The following is a 24,474-nucleotide window of genomic DNA, read 5'->3' as shown; positions in this document are numbered from 1 at the left end:
TTTAAAATATAATCCATCTTTCTTTGTAACTTATTTTATGCTTCTTTTAATCTAGTTCTAACTTACAGTAACAGTGATGATTTCTATCTAGGCATGCAAGTTAGGAATTTCTTCATATTTTTTATTGGTTATGTTATTTATTTACATTTTAAATGTTATCCCCCTTCCCAGTTTCCCCTCCACAAAGCCCCTATCTCTTCCCCTGATCCCCTGCCTCTATAAGGGTGCTCCCCCACCCGCCCACCCACTCCCGCCTCAGCACCTTCGCATTCCCCTATGCTGGTTCATTGAGCCTTTATAGGACCAAGGACCTCCCCTCCCATTGATGCCAGATAAGGCATCATATGCAGCTGGAGCCATGGGTCCCTCCATGTGTATTCTTTGGTTGGTGGTTTAGTCCCTGGGAGCTTTGGAGGGTCTGGTTGGTTGATACTGTTGTTCTTCCTATGGGGTTGCAAACCCCTTCAACTCCTTCAGTCCTTGCCAACTCCTCCATTGGAGTCCCCATGCTCAGTTGATGGTTGGTTGCAAACATCCACATCTGTATTTGTCAGGCTCTGGCAGAGCCTCTCAGGAGACAGCTTTATCAGGCTTCTGTCAGCAAGCTCTTAGCACCAACAATAGTGTCTGGGTTTGGTGTCTGCAGAGGGAATGTGTCCCTAGGTGGGACAGTCTCTGGATGGCCTTTCCTTCAGACTCTGCTCCACTCTCTGTCCCTGTATTTCCTTTTAACAGGAAGAATTCTGGATTATTCTTTTTGGGGTAGTGGGGAACCCCATCCCTCAACCAGGGGCTGTGTCTATCCACTGGATTTAGTCTCTACAGGTTCTTGGCTAATGTCCTCCCTGTTGGGTCCTGGGAGCCTCTTGGAAGTTAGGAAATTTTTAGTCTATGATGTTTTTTGGGAGCTACTTTACTGTTCAAATCTGTATATTATTCTTACCTAGAAAAGACAAGCTACAGACATTGTTAGATCCAGATTAGATTTTAAAATATAAAGAGTATTTTAAATTATCAACTACATTAAAAACATTAATTTCATATTGTTCAACGAAAACCAGAACTTTCCTCCCCTGAGATCACCCTGCCCTTTCCCATTCTTCATCCTGGCAACATTGCACTACGTACTTCCATGTGTACAAGATAGTTTCCAGCAGACAGGATAGTACAATTGTAGCATGATGGTTTGCACATGAAGCATAAAAACCATCCTGAACCAAAGAAGGCAGGCACAGAATTCTAACTGTCGGCCAATCAGAAAATCCTCCTTTCATCTCAGAGACATCATCCATAATAAGAGCAAATCTTCTGTGTTTTGTGTTGTGTTGTGTTGTGCTGTGTTGTGTTGTTCTGTGTTGAGGCCTCTCAGCTGTAATACATCGTTTATAAAAATATTTTTATGTCTATGTGTGTCCTTGTGAATGTGTGTGGGTAGATGAATGTACGTGTAGTTGCCCACAGAGCTCAGAGGCACTGGATTCCCCTGGAGCTAGCTTTATAGGGAGTTGTAAGCTGCCCCACTAGGATGCTGGGAATCACACTCAGGTCCTCTGTAAAAGTGTACGTCCCCTTAACAGCTGAGCTCTCTCCCCAGCGTCACAACATTTTGTGTGTTTGCTAGCTATCAAGTTCCTTTTAGTAAAAGTACTTTATAAAAGATATTAAATACTTAAAATGACAACTTAATAAAGACCAACAATTTAAATTTATTCAAAAAAATATCCAACTGTTACAATATAAGCTTATTTTTTCTTGTAACTCTTTTATGATAGGGGCTAAGAAATGACAATGCTGAAGAACACCTTTTGGAAGCTGAAAATAAAAAACTAATAGAAAGCAAGGAGAACCTGAAAACCGAGCTGAAGAAGGCTTCCGATGGTAATTTTCATGCGTGCGTAAGGGGAAGGACTGTCAGATATTTTATGCTGTCACATACGCCTCGTTGGTTTACTTTAAACAAAACTAAATGCCCTCTGGCCAAGCACTGAGGATGACTTATTCATAGGTTTCTATTCAATATGAGATTGAAACTTTGTGCCAAGAGAAACATGTTCTGTTGTGCAGAAAAACATGTAGGTGTTTCAGATCTGTGTTGTAAATACAAATGTTCTTGCCTCAGCAAAAGAGCTGTGGGCTTGAAAACTTTCCTATAAACATGGTTTTGTAAAAATCAGTCACATTTTCTTCTGTCATCATATATTATTTCTTTGATAGAAGGAATCACAAGGAGAGAGCCTTGATAGAATAGTGCATTGCTTATCTTAAGCCTTAATATTTCCAACACATAAATTTAAAAAAAAAAATTGAGAAAGACAAAGTAAGCACCAGTCTGGGATATCAGTTGAGAAACTGCACTGTAGGATCAAATTGGTGCATCCTAAATCTAAGTCTACAAAGCCAACTGTTACTGTGCTGAAAAAGTCCCAGTAGTTCTTAGTATATCAATACTCATAGTAAAGTCGATACTCCAAACCCATCGTCATTCTAACAACATATTGAGTGTGGGTAGCTTGACACCCCTCCCCAGCCCCCACTGCAGGCAGTGTGTCAGCATGTGGAGGCAGATAATGCTAGACATTGGCCAGACACAAGGAAACCTGCCAGGTATTCATAGTTAAGACTGTTGGCTAAAGTGATGGTGAATGCATAGGCCTTCTCCAGTTTCAAATCTCTTCCACTACTTTAGGTTGAAGGTAAATAGGATTCGGTGACTAAATCAAGACCTACTTGAGATCATTACGAGTTTAGGTTTCCTTTAAGTTGCTCTCAGCACAATAGAAGTTCTCTGAAATATTACTTGCTATTGTTAAAGATCTATTTATATTATTTGGACAGGAGTAATTTCATGGAGGCATGTTTGAATTTTAAATTGAAATTCCAAAGATAAAAGCTAATTCTATATACAAAAACCCAGATGAGGATATTTCATGTGCTGCATAATTCTTTAGTCAACTTCACTATATTTTTTTAATTTTTAATTTTCTTATATGTGTGGGTGTTTTCCCTTTATATTTGTATGTGCACTACATGTGTGCCTGGTGCCCTCGGAAGCCAGAAGAGGGCATCAGATACCCTAGAAATGGAATTGTAGACGGTTGTAAGCTTCCACGTGGGTGCTGTGAACTGAATCCAGGTTCTCTGGAAGAGCAGCATCTCATCAACCCCTAAAATGTGTCTAAATTTAGGCCGTGAAACAAAAGCAGCAGCCAAAGACAGCTTAGAGTCAGTGCATTAGAAATCCAGACCCCTTCTAAACAAGATTGTCCCGGTATAGCTGCAGACTCAAAAGTCTTCTTTTCATTTAATATTATTATATCTACTGTAATTCAAAAAGATGTAGATATAGTTAGGAAAGTTTAACATTTATGCAAAAATTAATTTAGTAGTTCCTATTCTCTGCAATGATGATTTTTTTAACTCATAAAATGTTCCTATTAATCCTTTTAGAGAATGTAAGGAAGTATTTCAAAAGTACATTTAATTAGTAAAAATAATGTTACAAAATCTTTTTTATATCTGACAGGGATCTCTTATTTTGTGAGTAGATAATATAACATTAAAACCAAAACAAACCAAAACAAAGCCAGGAGTTTAGCTCAGTTCATTCAATGTTTGTCTCGCACACACAAAACTCTGTATTTATTCCCTAACACTTCATAAACTAGGCATGATGGTTCACGACATTGATGTGAAAGGGGTCTTACCTACAGACTGGGTTTCAGACCAGCCTTGCCAGCATAAAACTGTAGTAATATTAATAATAACTGTTGTTGTTGTTATTATTATTATTATTATTATTATTATTATTATTATTTCAGTCAATAAAGTGCTTGTCAAGCAAGGAGGACCTGAAGCTGGGCATAGTGACATACACCTTTAATCCCAGCCCTTGGGAGGCAGAGCCAGGCAGATTTCTATGAGTTTAAGGACTGCCTAGTTTACATAGTTCCAGGATAGATAGAGCTACATAGTGACAGTGAGATCTGTCTTGAAAACAAGCAAACAAAAGAAGGCCTGAGTTCAAGCCCTAGCAGCCGTGTTAAAGCCAGCATGGTGACAGTCAACTATAGTTAGAGCTCTGGGGAAGCAAAAATAGAAGGATCTTTGGGGCTTGCTGGCCTAAGTCTTTGTGTGATCAGTAAGCAACCAGGTTCAGTGCACCCAGTGTTGACCTCTGGCTTCCATAAGTACACAGCATAAATAAATGTAAAAAGACAAGAAGCTCTAGCAAGGTTGCTCAGCAGTAAAAGTATTCACTGCCACCACTCACTATCTGAGATGGAGCCCTAAGATCCACGAGATAAAAAGCAGGAGCCAGCTCCCTCAGCTTGTCCTCTTACCTCCATGTCTGTGCTTGCACGCATTGTCACACTCTCTCTCACACAACAAACACTAAGAATAACTGAATGAATGAATGAATAAACTGTAATGTTTTCCAAATATGATAATAGGTGATGTTCCTCTCCAAGCAATTTAGTTTCCTCTTTCTTTAGCACTCAAAATTTATGATTTACACTTTACAAAGCTGAGGCTTGAGGGAGGCTGAGGTGTTTAGGATATTCAGTCAGGTCAAAGCCACAGAGGGAGTCAGATGCACACTAAAATTTAAAAAACAACTTGTAATTCTGAGATACTTTAAACTTTAGCTTCTTAATCCTGATTAAAACCAAACTCAATATTGCTTCAGTATTTATTTAACAGAAAATGTGGGTGTTTGGAGAAAATGAACTCTTTAATAATATTGGCATTGCGTTTATAATCTGATAAGAAGCTATCGGTCCTGTGTTGAAATGTAGACTCTCTGACTCCTTTCAATGGGAGTCAGGGTTGAAGTCAAAGCAGCCTTGTCCTGTTTGAGTGAGTCTTGTCTGGTTCCTGCAAGGTGTGTAATATTTTCTGAACACATTTCATTAACATGGAGTACTGTTTTAGGTACCTTCCTTAGTGACCTTGAGACGCTCAAAAGCTCTGTTTCCAGAGATGTTTCTTTGGCTGTTTTCTGGACTTATACCAGACAAATTCATACAGACAAGACTAAGAAACTGTATCAGCTGATAAAGTTTTATATGATTAACAGTACAGTGCCCAACACACAGCTGCATCAAATACTCATTTAAATATTTCCAAAATTGGGGATATTAAGATGACATTGCTTAAGAACTTTTCAGAATGATCTTTTAGTCATCCTGGTATGTTATAGGCTGTTTCCCAAAGGAATTTTCTCTTGTGCTTCTATGATCCATCTTAAATATTTTCTCCAAAGTTATTTAGAGAAAATAAAGTACTAAATATAAAGGCTTACTTAAGCCAATTTTAGCGCCAAAACAGAAAAGTAGTATTCTTTACTTTATTCTTACACTCTCCCAGGGGCTGGAAAAATGACTCAGCAGTTAAGAGCACTTGTTTCTGGACTAGAGAGATGGCTAAGTGGTTAAGAGCACTTGTTGCTCTTCCAGAGAAGCAGCGTTTGTTTGCCAGCACCCCCATGGCGGTTTACAATTGTGTGTCACTCAGTTCCAAGGAATCCAGTGCTCTTTTCTAACCTCCTGGGGCTTCTGCTTGCACATAGCGTATATACATAAACTCCTGCACACACATAGAATAAATATTTTTAAAAGAACATTATACTAGTAAATATTCCAATTTTAAATCCCTGGCTCAGATTTTGACCAGTTAGTAAGCTATTTCTGTGTTTCAGTACATTAATATTATCTCTGAGATCAGAAGAGAGCACACATATCCCAGAGCACCTAATTTGTACTCAAGACAACCTAGTCAGGTGCAAGGATCTAGTCTTTCACTTTAATAGTCCATTTAACAATAAGTCTGCTATCCCAGTGTGTTGAGTAATTGGGAAAGGGCTTTGTTATGAAAAATGAGATCCTAAGATGTAAAGAATTTGTAAAGCTCATAATAGAAATAAACCTGTGTGTAGAAAACCTACTGTTCAAAAGATTAACTTAAAGACCCTTCAGAATAATTAGTAGTTGTTGTTCCTACAACTATATCTTCCTCAGTGTTTCTTCTTATAGCTAGAGGAAATATCTAGAACTCAAATATTGAATGCATTTAGGCCATGGTAAAGCTACATGGGACCTAACTAGACATGACAGTACCTGTACCTCATGCCTTTAAGAACAGGACTGTCACAGGCATGGTGCACCCTAATCTCAGCACCAGAGAGGCAGAGGCAGGTGGATCTCTGTGAGTTCATGACTAGCCTGATCTACAAAGCTAGTTTCAGACCAGCCAAGCTGTTTGTTATACAGAGAAATCCTGTCTCAAAAACCAAAACAAAAATACAGGATTACACTTGTAACTTGCTTTACTTAAAAAGAAATCATTAGGGCTGCCAACCTTAGAGCAAAGGTTATCCAGCAATTCATGCCTCCTTAAAAAGGAACCTGGGAGAAAGCATGGAAACCTATAATACTAGGATTACAGGGGTGGAGACAGCAGGATCAGAAGTTCAAAGCCATGCTTCACTACAACTCACAATCACATTCGGCCTGGGCAATTAGAGACTGTCTCAGAGACAAACAAGAATTGAGGCACAGTCCCTGATCCTTTTTCCTACTCCTTTCCCTTTCCTTTTTAATTTTTTTTATCACCAAAATTTTTTATTAGAAATTAGATTACAGTGCTAGGCAGTGGTGGCACACGCCTTTAATCCTAGCACTTGGGAGACAGAGGCAGGCAGATTTCTGAGTTCAAGGCCAGCCTGGTCTACAGAGTGAGAGTTTAGGACAGCCAGTGCTACACAGAGAAACCCTGTCTAAAAAAACAAAACAAAACAACAACAACAAAAAAAAAACCCCAGAAATTATAGAAGCAGTACATTTATTATGAACAAATAAAAATTAATCACCAAATTTTAAGAATTCTTCAAAACATTCTTTGTAAATCATCTAACATGAAGAATAATTAACACTTTTCTTAAAAAATATACCTGTTGCCAGGCATGTTGGCACTCACCTGAAAACCCAGCACTTTAGTGGCTAAGAGCAAAAGAATTATGAGTTAGAGGCACCCGGGTTATATAGCATGACCCTGATTCAAAAAGGAAAATATATACCTCTTAAGGGAAAAGCAAATGTTTAATGACTTTTCTAGATAAAGCGTGTCTAGCTAGGACAGAGCCTGAGTGTAAAGAAGGTACGTGTACCTAAGTGCTGGCAGCGTGCAATAGAGACTTCAGTATGGGGCCAGGGGACAGTAGACTTGTGTGCCCTTTTTAAAATACTGTTGGTTCAATATCTTCCTAGGTGAATGTCTATTACTTTGCCATACCTTGAAAAAAACCCTAAAATTCCCTTTCATAGACTGCCTTTATAACCTCAAAATATATATTTTTTTAATTTCTTTTTTTTTTTTTACCAGTAGTTAAGTATACTAATGTAGGAATCAGAGACTGAAACTGCTAAATGCTTTTCAATAGAAACTGAAAATCAAAACCAAATGCAGACTCATAGGACACTTCTATTCTGTATAGCCAGACGTCTATATTCCTGCCTGAGTCTTAAGGATCATATAAGTTTTATATGCAAACTTAAATTATAGGTTTTCCAGTTCCTGCAGATAAATCATTTATCTTTCTAAAATTAAATTCTCAAAGTCTAATTCTGGATACTTCTAATAGTAAAATTATTGTGGACATGAGCCATGAATTAAACTATTCCTTTTTCTTTTTCTTCTTATGGTAGTTTTGTGGCTTTTGTTTTTGTTTTATGTTTTGTTTTTTTGTTTTTTGAGGCAGGCTCTCATGTAACTAAAGCTGCTCTGTAATTCCTGATCCCCTGCCTTAACCCTTACCTTGCAAATTTAGTTATCTAACTGACCTAGTTGACAATAGCTTTTTAAAGTGATTAAAACCTATGACCAATCCTTTTAGTTAGGCAAGTAATTCATTTATTAACTCATCTCTATATTATCTTGTATATGGATGGTTGATGTTATTATCAGACTATACAACGAGTCTTGCTTTCTATAACATTACTTTCTTAGAGCCTGGCAGTGGTGGCATGCGCCTCTAATCCCAGCAGTAGGGAGGCAGAGACAGGGATCTCTGTGTTCAAGGCCAATCTGGTCTTTAAAAAGGATTACTTTATTAGGACAAATATATAATGGTGATATGTTATTGTTTATTTCCTTTTTACATTCCCACTCAATTATATTTTCCTTTTCTGTGAGCTCTTCATTGTACCCAAATAAATATAAAATCACCTATACCAAGGAAAAGCTTTTGTAGTTAATACAGAGGGCATTAGCAAGAGAAAACAGACTATTTAATAAAGATCATATAGTCCAGAGAGGTGTAGCAAATATAAGTACTTAACAATATTTTTACTTCCTTCTCTAAATGATACATGAGGAAGTTACCCAAAAAAGCATGAATAGACACAGCCAACTGCATTATGAATAGAGAAATGTTCTAAGGTCAATGAACACAGTTCTCTAAATGTGGATCAACTTAAACTGGCAGAGAATGGATCAATGACATTACTCTGTTGAGTGGAGCAAAGCGTATGATTGACAGGTTTGTTGATGTATCGTCCTAGGAAGCAGTAAATTGTGGAGATAAAATGTTGGGTCCCCTATGGGGGAAAAAAAAAAAAGAGAGAGAGGATGTCTTTTTTTTTTCTCTCTTTCAAGACAGTTTCTTTGTATAACTTTGGCTGTCCTGGAACTCTGTAGACCAGGCTGGCCTCAAACTCAGATATCCGCCTGCCTCTGCCTCCCAAGTGCTGGGATTAAAGGCGTGCGCCACCACTGCCCTGCTTAAAAGAATGTCTTAATATCTTGATGTTCTTTTGTTGTACTTCCTAACTCGGTATACATGTTTATTAAAGACCTTTATGGAAAATGTTTTTATAATGATTATAGCACCTTATAGGAACTTATTTTCATTGCAGAGGGAGTTACAGAAAAATTAAACTGGACAGCTTGTCTAAAAATACTTAGGAAAGAGTTGGAGAGATGGCTCAGTGGTTAAGGGCACTGATTGCTCTTCCAGAGGCCCAGAACCCACATGGCAGCTCACAACAATTTCTAGCTCCACTTGCACAGGCTCCAACACCCTCACACAGACATACATGCCATACATGCCATACATGCAGGCAAAACACCAATACACAAAATAAAAATAAATAAATCATTTTTAAAAGTTAAAAAAGATGTTTAGGAAAAAATACACCAAATGATTAATACATAATAATTACCTTTGGTATGTACATTGGATGTCTGTTCTTAATTTAACTTATTTTCTATAGTAATTTACTTATATACAATGAAAAGTTAGTTAACAGTTTTGTGGGTATTATTTTTTTTTTCAAAGACCCTGGTAAGACAGCCAGTTTTGGCTTGGAATATTTGATCAATTGACTCAATTTCTAACCTCACCTAGAAAGTAGATTTGCACTATTAGAAAGTTGTTTAACCTTGGAAATCTGTGGGGAAGAAATCTTGGTCAAGTTGGTAAATCTTTCTAGAAAACAGTTTTCTCGGGCTGGAGAGATGGTTCCAGTGCTTAAGAGCACTGACTGCTCTTCTTAAGGTCCTGAGTTCAATTCCCAGCAACCACATGGTGGCTCACAACCATCTCTAATGGGATCCAATGCCCTCTGCTGGTGTGTCTGAAGACAGCAACGGTGTACTCATTATAAAAAAATAAAGAAATTTTTAAAAAAACTTTAAAAAAAAAGTTTTCCCTCCTATAAAATTAGGTAAGAGACTAAACTAGAATGTCCATTATGTAGCTCCAAATAATGTAATTAAGTAAGCTTGACTAAGGGAATGAACTTCATTGTTGTCCTTTTGACCTTTAAATATATATATATTTCATGAGAGAAAACTTCACAGTGACTTCCCTTTCCCCAAATCTTAAATTCAGTAGGTGGTTAATTAAATAATATTCTTGAGTTCCAAAAGATGTATCTAGCAGTCATTAGGGCAGGACCTGGCATGTTTGATCTATCTCTTAACTCTCAAATCTTAAATGTTGAACTCTCTTGGGTGGCTGCTTATGTATACCATCTGCTGAACCCACTGGTATGGAATGATAAACGCTCATGACAGCAGAATTGATTAGGAAAAATAATCAGCATGGTCTTTCTATTATCCTATCAAGAAACTAAACCCGAGACTAGATCTACTCGGCTTTTAAGAGTGTTTGCTTTTGCAAATAGCAAGTGTAACCTAAAGCATGGATCTGAACACCTCACCTAGCATGTCTGCATACTTCTGGTACTGTTTTTAATTTTCTTTTTTCTAACTTTATAATTTATCCAAATTTTGCATACATATAAATTTAAATGTTAATTAGTAGTAGAAGCTTAAAAGAAATAACAGCAGTCTTGTGAGGCTCTTTTCACAGAAACAAGTCTATTCCGTTTATTAATTATTTGGGAAGGAATAGGAGGTATGGTCTTGTTGCAGGAGGTGTGTCACTGGGGGAGGGCTTAAAGGTATTAAAAGATTCACTCATCCCCAGTGGGCTCTCTTTGCTTTCGTTGTGGGGTGAAATGTGAGCCCCCATGCCTTGGCTTTGCCAAGTGGAATCTAAACCTCAGAGCCTGGAAGCCCATTTAAATCCTTTCTTATGTAAGTAGCCTTGGTCATGGTGTTTATCACTGCAATTGAACAGTCAGGGGAGAAGCACAATAGAGGGGATGATTGGTTCTTGTCGATACCACTTTTACAAGGAAGAGTATCGTTCTGCCTGAGTTAACAGGATGGGAAGGAAGGATTTGAGGAGCAGAAAGGAGCTAGGAAAAGCTTTCCCAGCTTCAAGAGTGTGGATGAAGCAAAATGAATGCCTTGTGACCAAGCCTATGGTTTATGTCTGAGCAGGAGGATGAGGCTGGCAAGAAAAGAGGTATTCTCTGCTTAGTAACCACACCAAAGTTGTTATTAGTTTGTTTGTTTGTTTGTTTTTGAGGCAGGATTTCTCTATGTAGCCCTGGCTGTCTTCACACTCACTCTGTAGACCAGGCTGGCCTCGAACTCAGAGATCCACCTGCTTCTGCCTCCACAAGTGCTGGGATTAAAGGCATGCACCACTAACTCCTGCCCCGAAATTACTTTTATTACTTAGCAACTTAAGACTATTTACTGATGTTTCTTTCACATGTAGTACACACAGTTGAGCTTATTTTATTTAAACATTTGAAAGCCTGTCTATCAATTTCCTGGCCCAGAGTACCAATAATTATGTCAGCATGGATAAATCCATATCAGCTCCAAAATTTCAAAGCACTTTTCCTATGGGCTTCATTCATTCCTTCCCCTCCTAGAATGTAAGGACATTAAGATGTGTGCAAAGAAACAATTTTTTTGTGTTTTTTAATCTTCACATGAAAGAATAAAATTATTTTTGTATATAAAGTTTACTCTCTATTATATTATTTTTATGTAGCTTTGTCTCTATCTCAGAAACATCTGGCTCTCCTTGCCAAGGAAGCAGTGTGCCAAAGTATGTCCAGTTTAATCTCTCTGCCATTAGTCAGGCCTCTCACATTGCTATTAAGAATGGGGATTTTGTTGTTGCTGGTGGTGGTGGTTTTGTTTGCTCAACCATGTTTATGCCTCTGCACGATTTAAAACTCTCTGTTGGCTCCCTTGTCACCTAGGTAGCAGTTGAAGTTGTATAGTGTGGTGAGCAGTGATCTGACCACCAGCACATCTCCAGTCTTAGCAGCTTTGAGTTTTACACTCCCTCTTTGTTATCATAGCTGGTGCTTACAACAGTGGCGTCTCATTAGTTTTCCCCTTCGCTCAGCTTGCCCACCTACCTGCCTAGAACCATGTCCTTTACTCTTCTAAGTGCAAGCATACACTTGATGCTCATCCTTCTGCCCCGAAGTTGCTACCTCTAGGAAGCTTCTCCTGAAGTCTCCCCTTAAGCCTGATAGAGTGCCTTCCTTCTATAGCTTACATTCCTGCCCAGTTACTAAGCGTGCACTCCCGAGAAATTACCGAGTTTCTCTGTAATTTTTTTTGTTTTTGTTTGTTTGTTTGATGTGTGTGTAGGTGATCTGTTTGCATGTATATCTGTACACTGAAAGCATGCCTGATAGCCCCAGAGGCCAGAGTAGGGTATCAGCTCCCTGGAACTGGAGTACCAAATGGTTGTGAGCTGTCGTTTGGCTGCTGGAAATTGAGCTGGGGGCCTCTGGATGAGGAGGCCGTACTCTTAATCACTGAACCATCTCTTCAATTCCTTATAATTTAAAGGAGTTTACTATAGGCTTAGAAGTAAGAACATAGGAGGTAGGAAACGGGCAGAATCCTAGCAGGAGTGAGTGCCAAGAAAATGTGTGCCCTGGGGATTGCTGCTGGGTCAGTAAGGTTTTTTAACTGGAGGGATGGGAATGAGCTGGTTAGTCCCCTTGTCCCGGCTCGGAGGTCCCTTTGTATCACTCCATCCCAGGGGTCTGCACTGAGGGTTCAGCATCTTCACGGAGTTTCCAGGCAGCTGGCAAAGTGTAAGTCCTTATCCTGGGGATAAGTCAATATCAAGCAAGTCCCTCCTCTGGCAGCCCGTCCCCACCCCACACCCCACACCCCACACCCCACGGGACCACACCCCACACCCCACGGCCCCACACCCCACACCCCACACCCCACACCCCACACCCCACACCCCACGGCCCCACACCCCACACCCCACACCCCACACCCCACACCCCACACCCCACACCCCACACCCCACCCCACACCCCACACCCCACACCCCACACCCCACACCCCACGGGACCACACTCCACACCCCACGGCCCCACACCCCACACCCCACACCCCACACCCCACACCCCACGGCCCCACACCCCACACCCCACACCCCACGGGACCACACTCCACACCCCACGGCCCCACACCCCACACCCCACACCCCACACCCCACACCCCACCCCACACCCCACACCCCACACCCCACACTCCACACCCCACACCCCACGGCCCACACCCCACACCCCACGGCCCCACACTCCACACCCCACGGCCCCACACCCCACACCCCACACCCCACGGCCCCACACTCCACACCCCACGGCCCCACACCCCACACCCCACACCCCACACCCCACGGGACCTGGGGGGATTTCTTGGGAGTCCATTGTTTGAATAATCGATGCCTTGGAGCACATAAAATAGATACTTCACTTCTAATATCATTCAAAACTTTAGAAAACATGACACAAATGTTTTATTTAAAATAAAAATGTATTTATTTCAGGCTGGGCAGTAGTGGCACATGCCTTTAATCCCAGCCCTTGGGAGACGGAGGCAGATGGATCTCTGTGAGTTCAAGGCTAGCCCTAATCGACAGAGGAAGTTCCAGGACAGCCAGGACTACACAAAGAAACCTTGTCTTGATGCCCACCCCCCTCAGTAATTCATTTCATTAAAGAAATTTTGGTCATTATGATAAGTTATCAGTTACTTAGTACTTACTTAGTACTTAGTTACTTAGTGCCTAGTGTCTTCTAGCCACTCCTGTGTGTAATGTAGTGATTAAAGACGCTTGCTGCCTAGCCTGATGACCTGAGTTTGGTCCCTAGGACCCACGTGGTAGAAGAAGAGAACACATTCCCACAAGTTGTCTTCTGACCTCCACGTGTGGGTGGTCACACCTAAGTGACCTCCTCCCCATTATACACACAAGCAAAACTAATAAATGTAAAAAATATTAATACTCTATGTATGCTGTGAAACAGGTGAGGAGAGCAGCGGAAAACTTTGAAAAAGGAATTCTCTCCTTTCACTCACTTGTCAAGCTTGGCAGCAGTATCTTTACCCACTGAGCCATCCTTCTGGCCCTTATTACATCATTTCAGTAGTACGTACGCACATGTGATGTATCCCTGTTGGTGCTAATCTGAACCATCTGGCTGAGAAAGTGTCTGTTGAGTCTCTGTTCTCTAAATGCTCTGCTCCTGGCCTCTCAGCATGCTGTAGTCTTCAGAAGGAAGGACTGTTTACAGAGCACACTGAGAGATTAGAAGGATTCTATAACCTTGAGAGCAGAGAATCCACATACATTATTGATTATTTTGTGGAGGCTTGTCTGTTCTCCCCATTTGTTTATTCATGTCAGTGTGAACTCATTAGAAATGATATCATACTCTAAGTTATGCTTGAACTCTGCTTTTTGTTGATGACTGTATTACCTATTTGGGGCCATTTAAGACTCTTTTGATTAGCTTCTAGATTTCAGTTGTGTCAGGCTGTTTGTCTCGGTTTGGCTTTTACAGCATTTCCTTACTTTATGTACTCTGACACTCAAAGATAATCTTAATTTTTCTTGCTGGTATATTTCTATCAAAATGTTTCAAGTATTTCTGTTTGCCTTCTCTCCAGCTATCCTGAGTGTCTTCTTTTTTTGATTGAAGATAGTGTTGTGCTTATCTTCTGGAGACCAAAATTTCTATCAGATAACTATAAAGTAATACATCATATTATTTACCCGACATTTATCATTGTACAAATGATACGTGTACATTCATGGAAGATAGCACAAGCTAAGCACTGCTAGGAAATGGAAGAAAATATTTTCGAAGGCACTTGCAAAACCGATTAAGGTTGGGCTGTAGAATACTTCTGAGCCAGAAGAAAGCATGGTTTATGTTTTCCACAAACAGTGTTTCTTTCAGGAAACACTGTTTCAGATACTTGTACGTGGCACCTCTGTGTCTGTGAGCACCTACCATGGGGCAGGCACTGTGCTACATGTGTATGAATAGCTCCCTGTCATCCTCAGGAATAAGTGCTGTGATGGATGTACATTCGGAGGACAATCCTTGATATTTTAAGGATGATATTAATCAGCCAAATAAAACTGGAACCACTAAGTAAGGCAGGGCAGTAGCAGGGAAAGGGTTAGGACACTTGACTGATACAGCTTATTACAAAGAAGAGAGGCAGCGAGGACAGAGAGCAGCAGCCTTGAACCCACCAAGAAAGGCCGGATATCTTTTTCTTACACGTCATTTTTGAGACACTATTTGGAGTTTAAATCATGGGAGTGACCACTTTGGTTAGCATTGTAGACATGAACTAAAGCAGCTAAGCACCTAGCTGAGGAATGCATGCCAGTGATGTAAGAGGTAAAGAGAGTGGACACAGCGATGAAGGAGAATGTAGAGGCTGGGCGGGTAAAAAGGAAGTCGACTGAAGAAGCCTTATCAGCGGGTTGAGAGTCCTGGGGGTCACTGGAACAATAAACATTGACCTCACCTATGCAGGCCTGACAAAGCAATTCAAAGTAACTGCATGAAGTCCAGCAATTGATCATTGACCAGCATGTGCATGTGAATGTCAAATGCTCAGTAGCTCCAGGGCATCGTATGTTCAAGTTCTCAAAAACAGAACTAAAGAAACCAGCACTAAATCTATACATTTTTTCCAAGTGAAGTGTTTTCCTCTGGCTCAGGTATTATAATAATTATTGTACAAAAGCCCAACTTTATCTGTTTTGCCAGTGCCTCCAAAAAAACAGTTCCTTCCATTTCTGGCAGTGCTTGGCTGGTAATATCCGTTATCTCTGATAGAAGTCATAGTGATATGATGCATTTACACACTATGTCAGTCTTACCCTCTCCTCTGGTGTGCAAATAACTCCATAAATATAAGTTCAACACTTGGAAAGATAACAAGTGGTCTGGCCTACTTTATATGTCAGTTTGCATAAACATGTTGAGTTACTAATATCTCTATTATATATTTACTTTCTATGTTAATGATAAATGTACTTTAAAGGGTTCTCGGGACTAGGATATAATCTAGCTTCTGATTGAATCTGGCCATTTTGGGAAAGTATCTCAGCATCTCTTTAAAGCTCTAAGTGATCACCCATCTTGTATTTCCAAGATTTTTTATAATAAAGTTAATTAAAAACTTAAAAGAGTAAGGAACTGATGGGTTAATCTCTAGAATGTTCTAAATAACATTCATTAAGCATAAATCATTTTTAACATTAAAACTAGCCCCATTTTAATACAACCCCTGACCAAACTATCTCAGTCCATTTTGGCTGGTATAACAAGATACTGTAGGCCCAGGAGCTTATAAGCAACATAAATTAATTTCTCACAGTTTTGGAGGTTGGGAAGTATGAAGTGAAGATGGCAAGCCGTTAGATGTCAGCATTTTCCTGGCTTGCGGACAGTGCTTTCTCATTGTCCTCAGAGCATGGAGGGAGGGCAGCCCTCTAGGATCTCCATTTAGGACCCAAACTCTGATATGAGGGCTCTGTCTTCATGGCTTATTTCCCAGTCTCACCTCCTAATACCATCACTGTGGTGGTTAAGTTTCAATATGTAAATGGTTAAGTTTCAATATGCCAATTCATACCATAGTATTGACATTTGTGTGTGTGTGTGTGTGTGTGTGTGTGTGTGGTGGGGGTGGATGTTTTGTTTTGGAACTACCATTGTAAGCTAATCAGGCATTATTAGTCTGAGGGAAGTATTTTGATTTTTATATATGAGAAAGGTTCTAAACATGCTCAGGACAATCTGAAGATAGCACTAACCATGCGTCATAGTAGACTAAGAAATGTCGTTATGGTCCAGTCCAGACTGAAAACGAAGGCATAAAAAAAAAAAAAAAAAAAGAAAACTTAAGTCATAACTCTTTATATTGTGGCTGTGATCCCAATGAAGTCTAGCTACCACCTCCAAAAATAATAATGATAACACAATCTGCCTCTCATACATTTGGCAAGTAATAATCATATTAAATTTGTCAAAAATCAGTGTTTAATATTTAATTTAGAATTATGGATCCAATAAAAGGAAATCATATAAAAAAAACTGTGCTTAGCTTTCAATATACATACTGGAGGTCCTTTAACAGCAAGCACTTTACTATGCTTCCTAGAAAGAGACCTTTTGTGACTGTTTTATAATGCCTAAGTACTACCCTATGCTAGGGAAGGTTACAGTGGGCCTGGAACATGTGCCAGAAAATAAAGAAATGCCTTTTAAAAAGAACGAATGAATGAATGAAAGGAAGAAAAGACAAAAGAGGGAGAGAAAAGGAGGGAAAGAAGGAAGACAGAGAAGGATGGGAGCAAAGACATTGGAGGGAGGGCCTGAAGTTCTCTTTGACCAAACCTAAGGGAATTTGAACCTCAGTGAACAAGTTATTGAAAAGAACAGGAAACTGTGAATTCTATTGATGATGCATGGATGGCAGGTGTACAGTTCACAACCTGTTGGATGTAACTAGTTACAAAATTGTAGTTAATGAAATATCAACAAAATAATTTTAAGGTTGGGGGGGGGTCACCTCAACATGAAAGACTGTACTAAAGGATCCCAGCATACACTGTATGGATGGGAAAGAAAAACAGTACAATTCTAACTGAATAATAGAGATAAAATGATCAAGTTAGAAGATGGCAACTGTCACGATGATTGGTTTAGGCAAGAATTATCAGTGGACAATGAGTAGGCAGCCAGACATCTTGACAAGGGAGCAGGATCTTTCCATCATCTAATTTATCTTCCCACATATTGCTACTCTAGTAATGAGAAAACAGTAACCAAAGTGAAAGAGTGAAAGGTGGAAGGTCTTTGGAAGTGGTTGTTCTCTGGTGGCACTGGGATGTATTAAACATCATTTTTATCGTATTCCCCTGTATGGAAATGCATAACCTGATTTCAGTCAGAAGGGAACAGCAGACAAACCCAGATGAAGGTCATCGATTTTAAATGAAGCGGCCTGTAGTCTTTAAAGTGGCAGGGTTACAAAAGAGAAGTTGCAATGAGGTTAGAAAGAAAAAAATTAATCTAGATTAAGGGAAACTAAGGAAACGTGGAAATAAAATGTAAATGTGATCTACTGTATCTTGAAGTAGAAGTAAAATATAAAATGACATAGTTATAACTGCTGTCACTATTGAAATTTGAGTGACTAAATTAAATGTATTGTGTCAATGTTAAATTTCTTAAATTTAGTAATTATACTGTGGTCATGATAGAGAATGCCCTATTGTTAGAAAATACACAATGAAGAAATAAAGAGAAAGAAGACATGTTCTTTGAAACTTCCCAAATGTGTGTGTAGAGCATGGTAACAATATGTAGCAGGACAGTAACAGTTGGCTGTCTGAGTGTATACTGTATAGGATTTCTATTCTTAAGTCTTGAATCTTTTCTAATTCTTTGAAATTATTTCAAAATAAAATTCTGTTGGATATTTTTAGCCCTTTTGAAGGCCCAAAATGATGTCATGACTATGAAGATTCAGTCAGAGAGACTTTCTAAAGAGTATGACCGACTCCTGAAAGAACACTCAGAACTTCAGGTTGGTGACATGTATTTGTATATTTAAAGTTTTTTGAAATAATAATTACTTAAGTAAACTATTTGCATTGCATGCCCTTCACAAATGCAAACAGGGTGTTTAATCCTGGCTTTATTAAATAAACAGAGAAGCCAGATTTACCTAAAGGATAAAGATTGGGTCATTATATCCAAATGCAAGATAGCCATAGTATAAAGAATTACTAACATGCTATTTTTAAAATATTCCACTTTAGCTTTAAAGAAAATAATTGAACTATACAATAAAAGCATTAAAAAACTGGTTCTGGAAAAATTTGTATTTCACCATCTAGAATGTTTGCCATATTTATGCCAAAGTAAGACTAAAATTTGAAGTTTCATATCACATTACTCCAGTCTTTGTTTCTGGTATCTTAAGGCAAAGAACTATGGCATTCAAATGCCTGATTTACACCTACAAAGATGACTTAAAGATGGGGGAAATCTTTGTTAAAGCAGTTTCAAATCTAAGCCATGCATTTTCTTTCTCTGTGTCTAATTTAGCAAGAGTCAGTTCCAAACATTCATTCGTAGGTAGGTCTATCTTTTTTCTTTTTAGCTGTCAATCACTGTCTTAGTTGGGATTTTACTGCTGCAGTGAAGAGACACCCTAACCAAGGCAACTCTTATACGGAGTATGCTGGCTCAAGCATACTCAAACCACCATAATCACCAACCTGAATTTATTTCCCAGTCACCCTTTTTTGAGGTGAGGCCAGGGAGGGTGCTGCCAAACAGAGATCAAATCCAGGCCTAGTGCGCGATAGGCAAGTGTCGTAGCCCTGAGCTTCAAGCCAGCTCCACACTGAGGAGAAGCCTAGGAAAAGCTGATACTGAGACAGCCTTGGCGTGGGACAAGACATTATACCCAGACACTCTAGGATCAGACTGGGAATGCCTGTATCAGTCTAAACACTAGATTTATGATCCTGACATGACGTCATCCATCTGAATGAATTCACATAATTCATCTGTAACACTGAAACAATAATAAAGTCCTGTTCACTGGAGTGTTGAGAACTAAATGAAAGGCAGGGTGCTTGGAACTTTTCCTAGCTGATACAAACAATCAAGAAACCTAGACAGCTGTTAGCTAAGCATGGTGGCACATACCCTTAACTCCAGCATTTGGGTATGCCTCAAAGAAAATAAGGGAGAAAAGGAGGAAGAGAGGGAAGAAGAGGGGGAGGAAAGAAAGAGGGAGGGAGGGTGAGAGAGAGGGAGGGAAAAAAGAATAACAGAAGAACTGTCACTGTCATCAGCATTCTTTCCTCTTTAGTTTTACTGACAGCCTAGCTTAACCTCAGTCAGCCATTCCAGTCTTCAGTCAAGAAGCAATCTAAAACATGAATAGACTTGTTCCCAATCCTGATATGTAGTCTAGTCTCGGGACACCAATGGCTAACGTATGTGGTCTAGAGTAGATGTTTGCATTTGTAGAGATCCTGACATTGCTGACCTCCTTGAGGCACAGCAAGCACCACTCTGTGACATCCTCAGGACTCAGCTGGGGAGGAAAGAAGTGTTGTTGAGGCCTCTTGTCTATGTACACTTTACCCCTCTTATTGTGAAGTGAGGGTATTCTCAACCATCATGGTTTCCCCACACATTTTGAGAGGAAAGAGTTTTCAAGGTACCAAAAATGTTTAGGCCCTAAACTGAAAAAAGGAAAACAAAGAATATACCCTCAGTCTAAACTAAAGTTCAGTGTCCATTGCTTAATGTCTCTATTGTGGTGACACTTGATGGTAACTTTAACAGTTCATTAGGGGTAACTCCTTAACCATATTCCTCTATCTCCAGAAAGAAAAAAAACAAAGACTTTGCACTTAGAGCTTCTTTCTTCATAGCAAATATATGGAAAGCTCTTATAGATATACTCTGCCCAAGAAAATAGTTGTTGTCCATGCCTCATTGGAAAGGAACCACATCCTAGATGAACTAAGAGCCATGCTGTATTGATTCGAGCCTTATCTGATCACACATGTAAGCCTTCATCTAATACCTGTCTGTATTCTGTTTCCCAAGTACCACATTTACTCAGGCTCTGGAATAAGGCACCTGGCTGATAGTCTTGTATAAGTGTCACATTCACTCTATGGCAACTCAGTACATTAACATATTCTACTATTTCCGATTAGTGGACAAAAGATGTTAAGAATCAAAATTTTTTATGTAATTTGCTCTGAAGTTATTGAACTAGAAAGAGCATTTAAAGCTGGGCAGCAAAGTCAGGAAATCTTTCTCAACAACCTCCTGGTTAACCGGGTTCTTCAGCCTTTTCTGGTCATTGAGCTGTGTATTCTTGGATCTATTCTTTTGCTATCCATGTTCCACCCCGTGTAGAAATGCACATTTCCAGACCCTTGCTTTCTGACATGGGCAGGTTTGTCAGTGAGAGGCATTAGTAGAAAACTGAAATCAGAAACAGGGAAAGCCCCTGATCTCTCTCTCCTATCTTCTGCTTTAGGTGACATTTCCTTCTGTCCTCTAGCCCCTCTCTCCCTGGTCAAAGTTGCAATGGGCAGCTGCCATTTTCAGGACCTCACCAGAACATCTCAAGCCTCCACCCACGGCTAGAGTGGTGGCTTTCTGCTATAGCTAATGCTGTTCTGCCCACTCTCTCATTACCTGAAACTCTAACTTCCTGAAATATCCTCTAAAGGGTTAAATAGCCCCTAACCTCTGAATCATCTGACATTCGGGTGCCCTGGCTACATCATCACTTAAATGAGAGATAGGATGGATACCTTAATGAGCATCAAACCAGATCCTATTTCAAGAAAGAACCTTCAATATTTTTAAACAAGAAAGTCTCTTTATAGCCATAAGATGCTTAGTTGATTTGTTACAATTTTTTCCTGCCCACCCACCTGACTCCACTGTCCATGAAAACCTAAGAAACATGCTGAAATTTAGATGTCATCTCATGAGCACTGGAGAGATGGCTCAGTGGTTAAGAGCACTGATTGCTTTTCCAAAGGACCTGGGTTCAATTCCCAACACCTGCATGGCAGCTCACAGCTGTCTGTAACTCCAGGATCTGACACTCTCACACAGACATACATTCAGGCAAAACACCAATGCATATAAAATAAACTAATAATAAATAAATAAATATGTCATTTTATGGATCCATTTTTTTCACAAGTGACTCTAATGTTCATACTCTGACCAAGCAAAAGATAACAGAAAATCATTCTATACTATTAAGCTGAATTTAGCTTGTCCTCAAGTATTTTACTTTTATGGTCAAAACAACTTAGTAATTTAATTATATCCTAAGGTTACTCGGAAACCGTACTAATTTTCTTAATTTTATATAATTGTGATAGTTTGAGTGAAATAAGTATGAACAGTTGTTTAAATGTTAAAGAAACAAAGGTGGTAGAAAATCTGGTTCCTTTTCCGTAATCAAATCTCATTTTGCAGCTTTTAAATCCATTTGGATTTCCCTAGCTGGGCCCCTCCCTGCTAACAGCACTAAATAAATATTAGAAATCAGTCCCTTCAGAACATTTGCTTTTTCTTATTTGGCCTGGCTGTCACCTAGAAGAAAAAAAAAATCCCTGACTAGGTATTATTAGCAAACCATCAACACTTGCTAATTTTTAAATTCATTTTATAAATCACCCTTCACCTAGGAAACTGCCCTGAATACCAATTTCATGGCATTTCCATTAAAACTTTGATTTATATGTAAAGTGGTCAAATATGTATAAACGAGTAGAAGTAATATATTGCCATTGAGAATACCCCTCTTGTCCTAATGCTGTTGTTTAAAAGCATTGATACTCCACCTAACACTCTGCAGTAGACTGTCTGCACGAGCCAGTTCTGCAGCCCCACTCGGTGAGGTCTCTTCCTTAATAGAAACATTTGCTTTCCTAATGCAGTTCCTCGTCTACGGTTCACTGGTATTTCGTTTCCCGTCTGTTTAGAGCTACATTCTCATAATAATCTGTACACCACGATCAGAAAGGTGTGAGGGGCCAGTTCTGATTTGGGAAGGACTAAATGAAAAGGAGGTGGGAGGACGGACAGAAAGAAGGATGAGGGGGAGGGGGAGCTGGCCATGGCAGTTAACAGGCTTTGGTTTTATTTTTTGTTCTATAATGTTTAAAGTTTCAAACTTTCTCAATCCGTATTTTCACATTTTAATTCTCTAATGACTAGCAGAATACCATTTATATACAAGTGTTTGTATCTATGAACGTACTTCTTAATCTGCTATTTTTTCTTACAGAACCGTTTAGAGAAAGAGAAGAAGAAAGGCCTGTGAACTAACTTTATAAAAGAAGACTGTAATACACCTTGTCAAAGTTCAGTTGAAAACAAAGAAAGCTGTGCTAGCGCCTGCAGACCCGCACAGGCTATACAGTAGTGACATTTCCAAAATATTTGATAATGTTTCAGATTTCAGATATAAAGTATGGATTTCAGCTCTTTTGGAAAATATAAGCATGTTAAATACCATATTTACATATTGCTAATAGCATTGATATATGGTGGCTCTTTACCCATAAAAGGAAATTTTCATTTGCTAGCATTTACTTCCCAAATTAGATCTGAAGTTGCATGAAACCATTATTAGCTTTGAAAGCTTTGATGTGTTTTTAGTAATAATCAGATGATGGTAGTGGTAAAAATGATGTGTTTGAAAAGAGAACTCAGTATCAGAAAATGTTTTCACAGGGAAACAAGGATGAGTAACCACAATTAGCCACTGCGCTTATCGAGAAGAGTCAGAGAACAGCGAAAACTACGGCCTTAGGGCTCTTCAAGCCTCATGATTGTACAACCTACTCGAAATATGACAGCACTGTTGATAGTGTGTGTTGCTACTGTGCTTCTGTGCCTATAAGACTATTGATAATTTGTTTAGTCATATATGGTCAGTAGTCTGTCTTTTCAAGGTCATCTGCTAATAGAATGTATGCCCATTTGCAAAACTGTCATACCACTGAACTGAGCTTATGTTGCACTGTGGATTTCTCCACTGACAAAGCTTATTTACGACATCCTAAAAGCAGCGTTTTTTCTATTTGTGAAAGTTACTGATTGTACTGGTATTACCTCAGTATTCATGCACTGGTATCATACAGATCTCTCTACTATGTTTCTATATTCTCAAAGTTAAATACAGGTTTTCATGCAAATATTCATGTAGAAGTAGTGAGTGTAATAATATGATTTAGGTTATTTCAGTGTTTAACTGTGAAAAGCCACTTGTCTTAAAATGCTTAAATATAAAAGAAAATGCAAAATAATAATTGGAGTTTTTATTCTCTAGTTTTTATCTATAATTTTAATGCCAATCCTATGTATATTTAATTGTTCTCATTGCAAAGTGGGTAAAATGAGTAATACCTAATTGTATTTCAGATAAAAGTTAGGATTTAGTGCTAGAAAACAGACATGAGGAAGACACTCTCCGGGGTAAAATACAGGAGTTACACCTTGTGGGCTGACACCACCAGAGGTAGAGGAGAGGGCGCACTGAATGAGAGGAAACTGCGCACATGACTTCTCAAACCCTACACTTAGAAATGTCAGCGTGAGAGCAACTTGGTAAGTATAGACCCTGAGCTACTCTGCAGAAATCAGCTCTAATGTCAAAATAACATTAAGTCCAAGAGAAAGTACACAGCTTTAGAGTTAGAACCCAGAGCTGACCCCAGCTTCACCACATGCATGTTTAGTCATGTGACTTGAACGTTATCCAGATTCACCGGGACTCCTTTTCATTTCCAAATTGAGACTATTAATATTGAGATAAGGGTTACTATAGAAACTAACATGATTCTCAAAGTTATTCTATCAAATTCATGGATTTGAAAGTTTCACCAGAAAAGCACTTTAAAGTTTACAGTTAGGGGATCTTAGACCTCAACTCTCAATTTTACAAATCTGTAATTAGATAACTCAAAAACTGGAGGAATTTTCCTGAGGGAAAATAGAAAAGAGAGTCAGAGTCAGGTTTAGGAACTGACTATGCAGGTCTCCTAGCTCCTTCCCTGGATATTGCTTATCTTACTTTACAAACTAGTTTAGTGTGCTAGCCCTTAAACAGTGCCATATATGTATAAGTAAACTGGTACGTGACCGCTGCAGGATTGGTTAGGGAGGGGGGTTTAGTGTAGGT

At 39.2% G+C, this 24,474-nt stretch overlaps 1 protein-coding gene across 2 annotated transcripts in view; it reads left to right on the top strand.

Annotated features, from left to right (window-relative positions):
- The window catches only part of Bcap29 (B cell receptor associated protein 29), a 39,305-nt gene extending 15,706 nt beyond the window's left edge, over window positions 1–23,599 (top strand). For both annotated transcript variants that reach the window (NM_001164090.1, NM_007530.3), the window contains 3 exons: window positions 1,773–1,878; window positions 18,209–18,309; window positions 22,576–23,599. In NM_001164090.1, coding sequence (NP_001157562.1) covers window positions 1,773–1,878; window positions 18,209–18,309; window positions 22,576–22,611 — 243 coding nt within the window. In that variant the 3' untranslated portion in view covers window positions 22,612–23,599. The remainder of the gene's footprint in view (window positions 1–1,772; window positions 1,879–18,208; window positions 18,310–22,575) is intronic.
- The last annotated feature ends 875 nt before the right edge of the window (window positions 23,600–24,474 follow it).

This window comes from Mus musculus, chromosome 12, assembly GCF_000001635.26.
Source record: "Mus musculus strain C57BL/6J chromosome 12, GRCm38.p6 C57BL/6J".
Lineage (NCBI taxonomy): Eukaryota > Metazoa > Chordata > Mammalia > Rodentia > Muridae > Mus > Mus musculus.
Note: the sequence above shows the minus strand (reverse complement) of the source record. Positions and strands in the feature narration are given on the sequence as shown.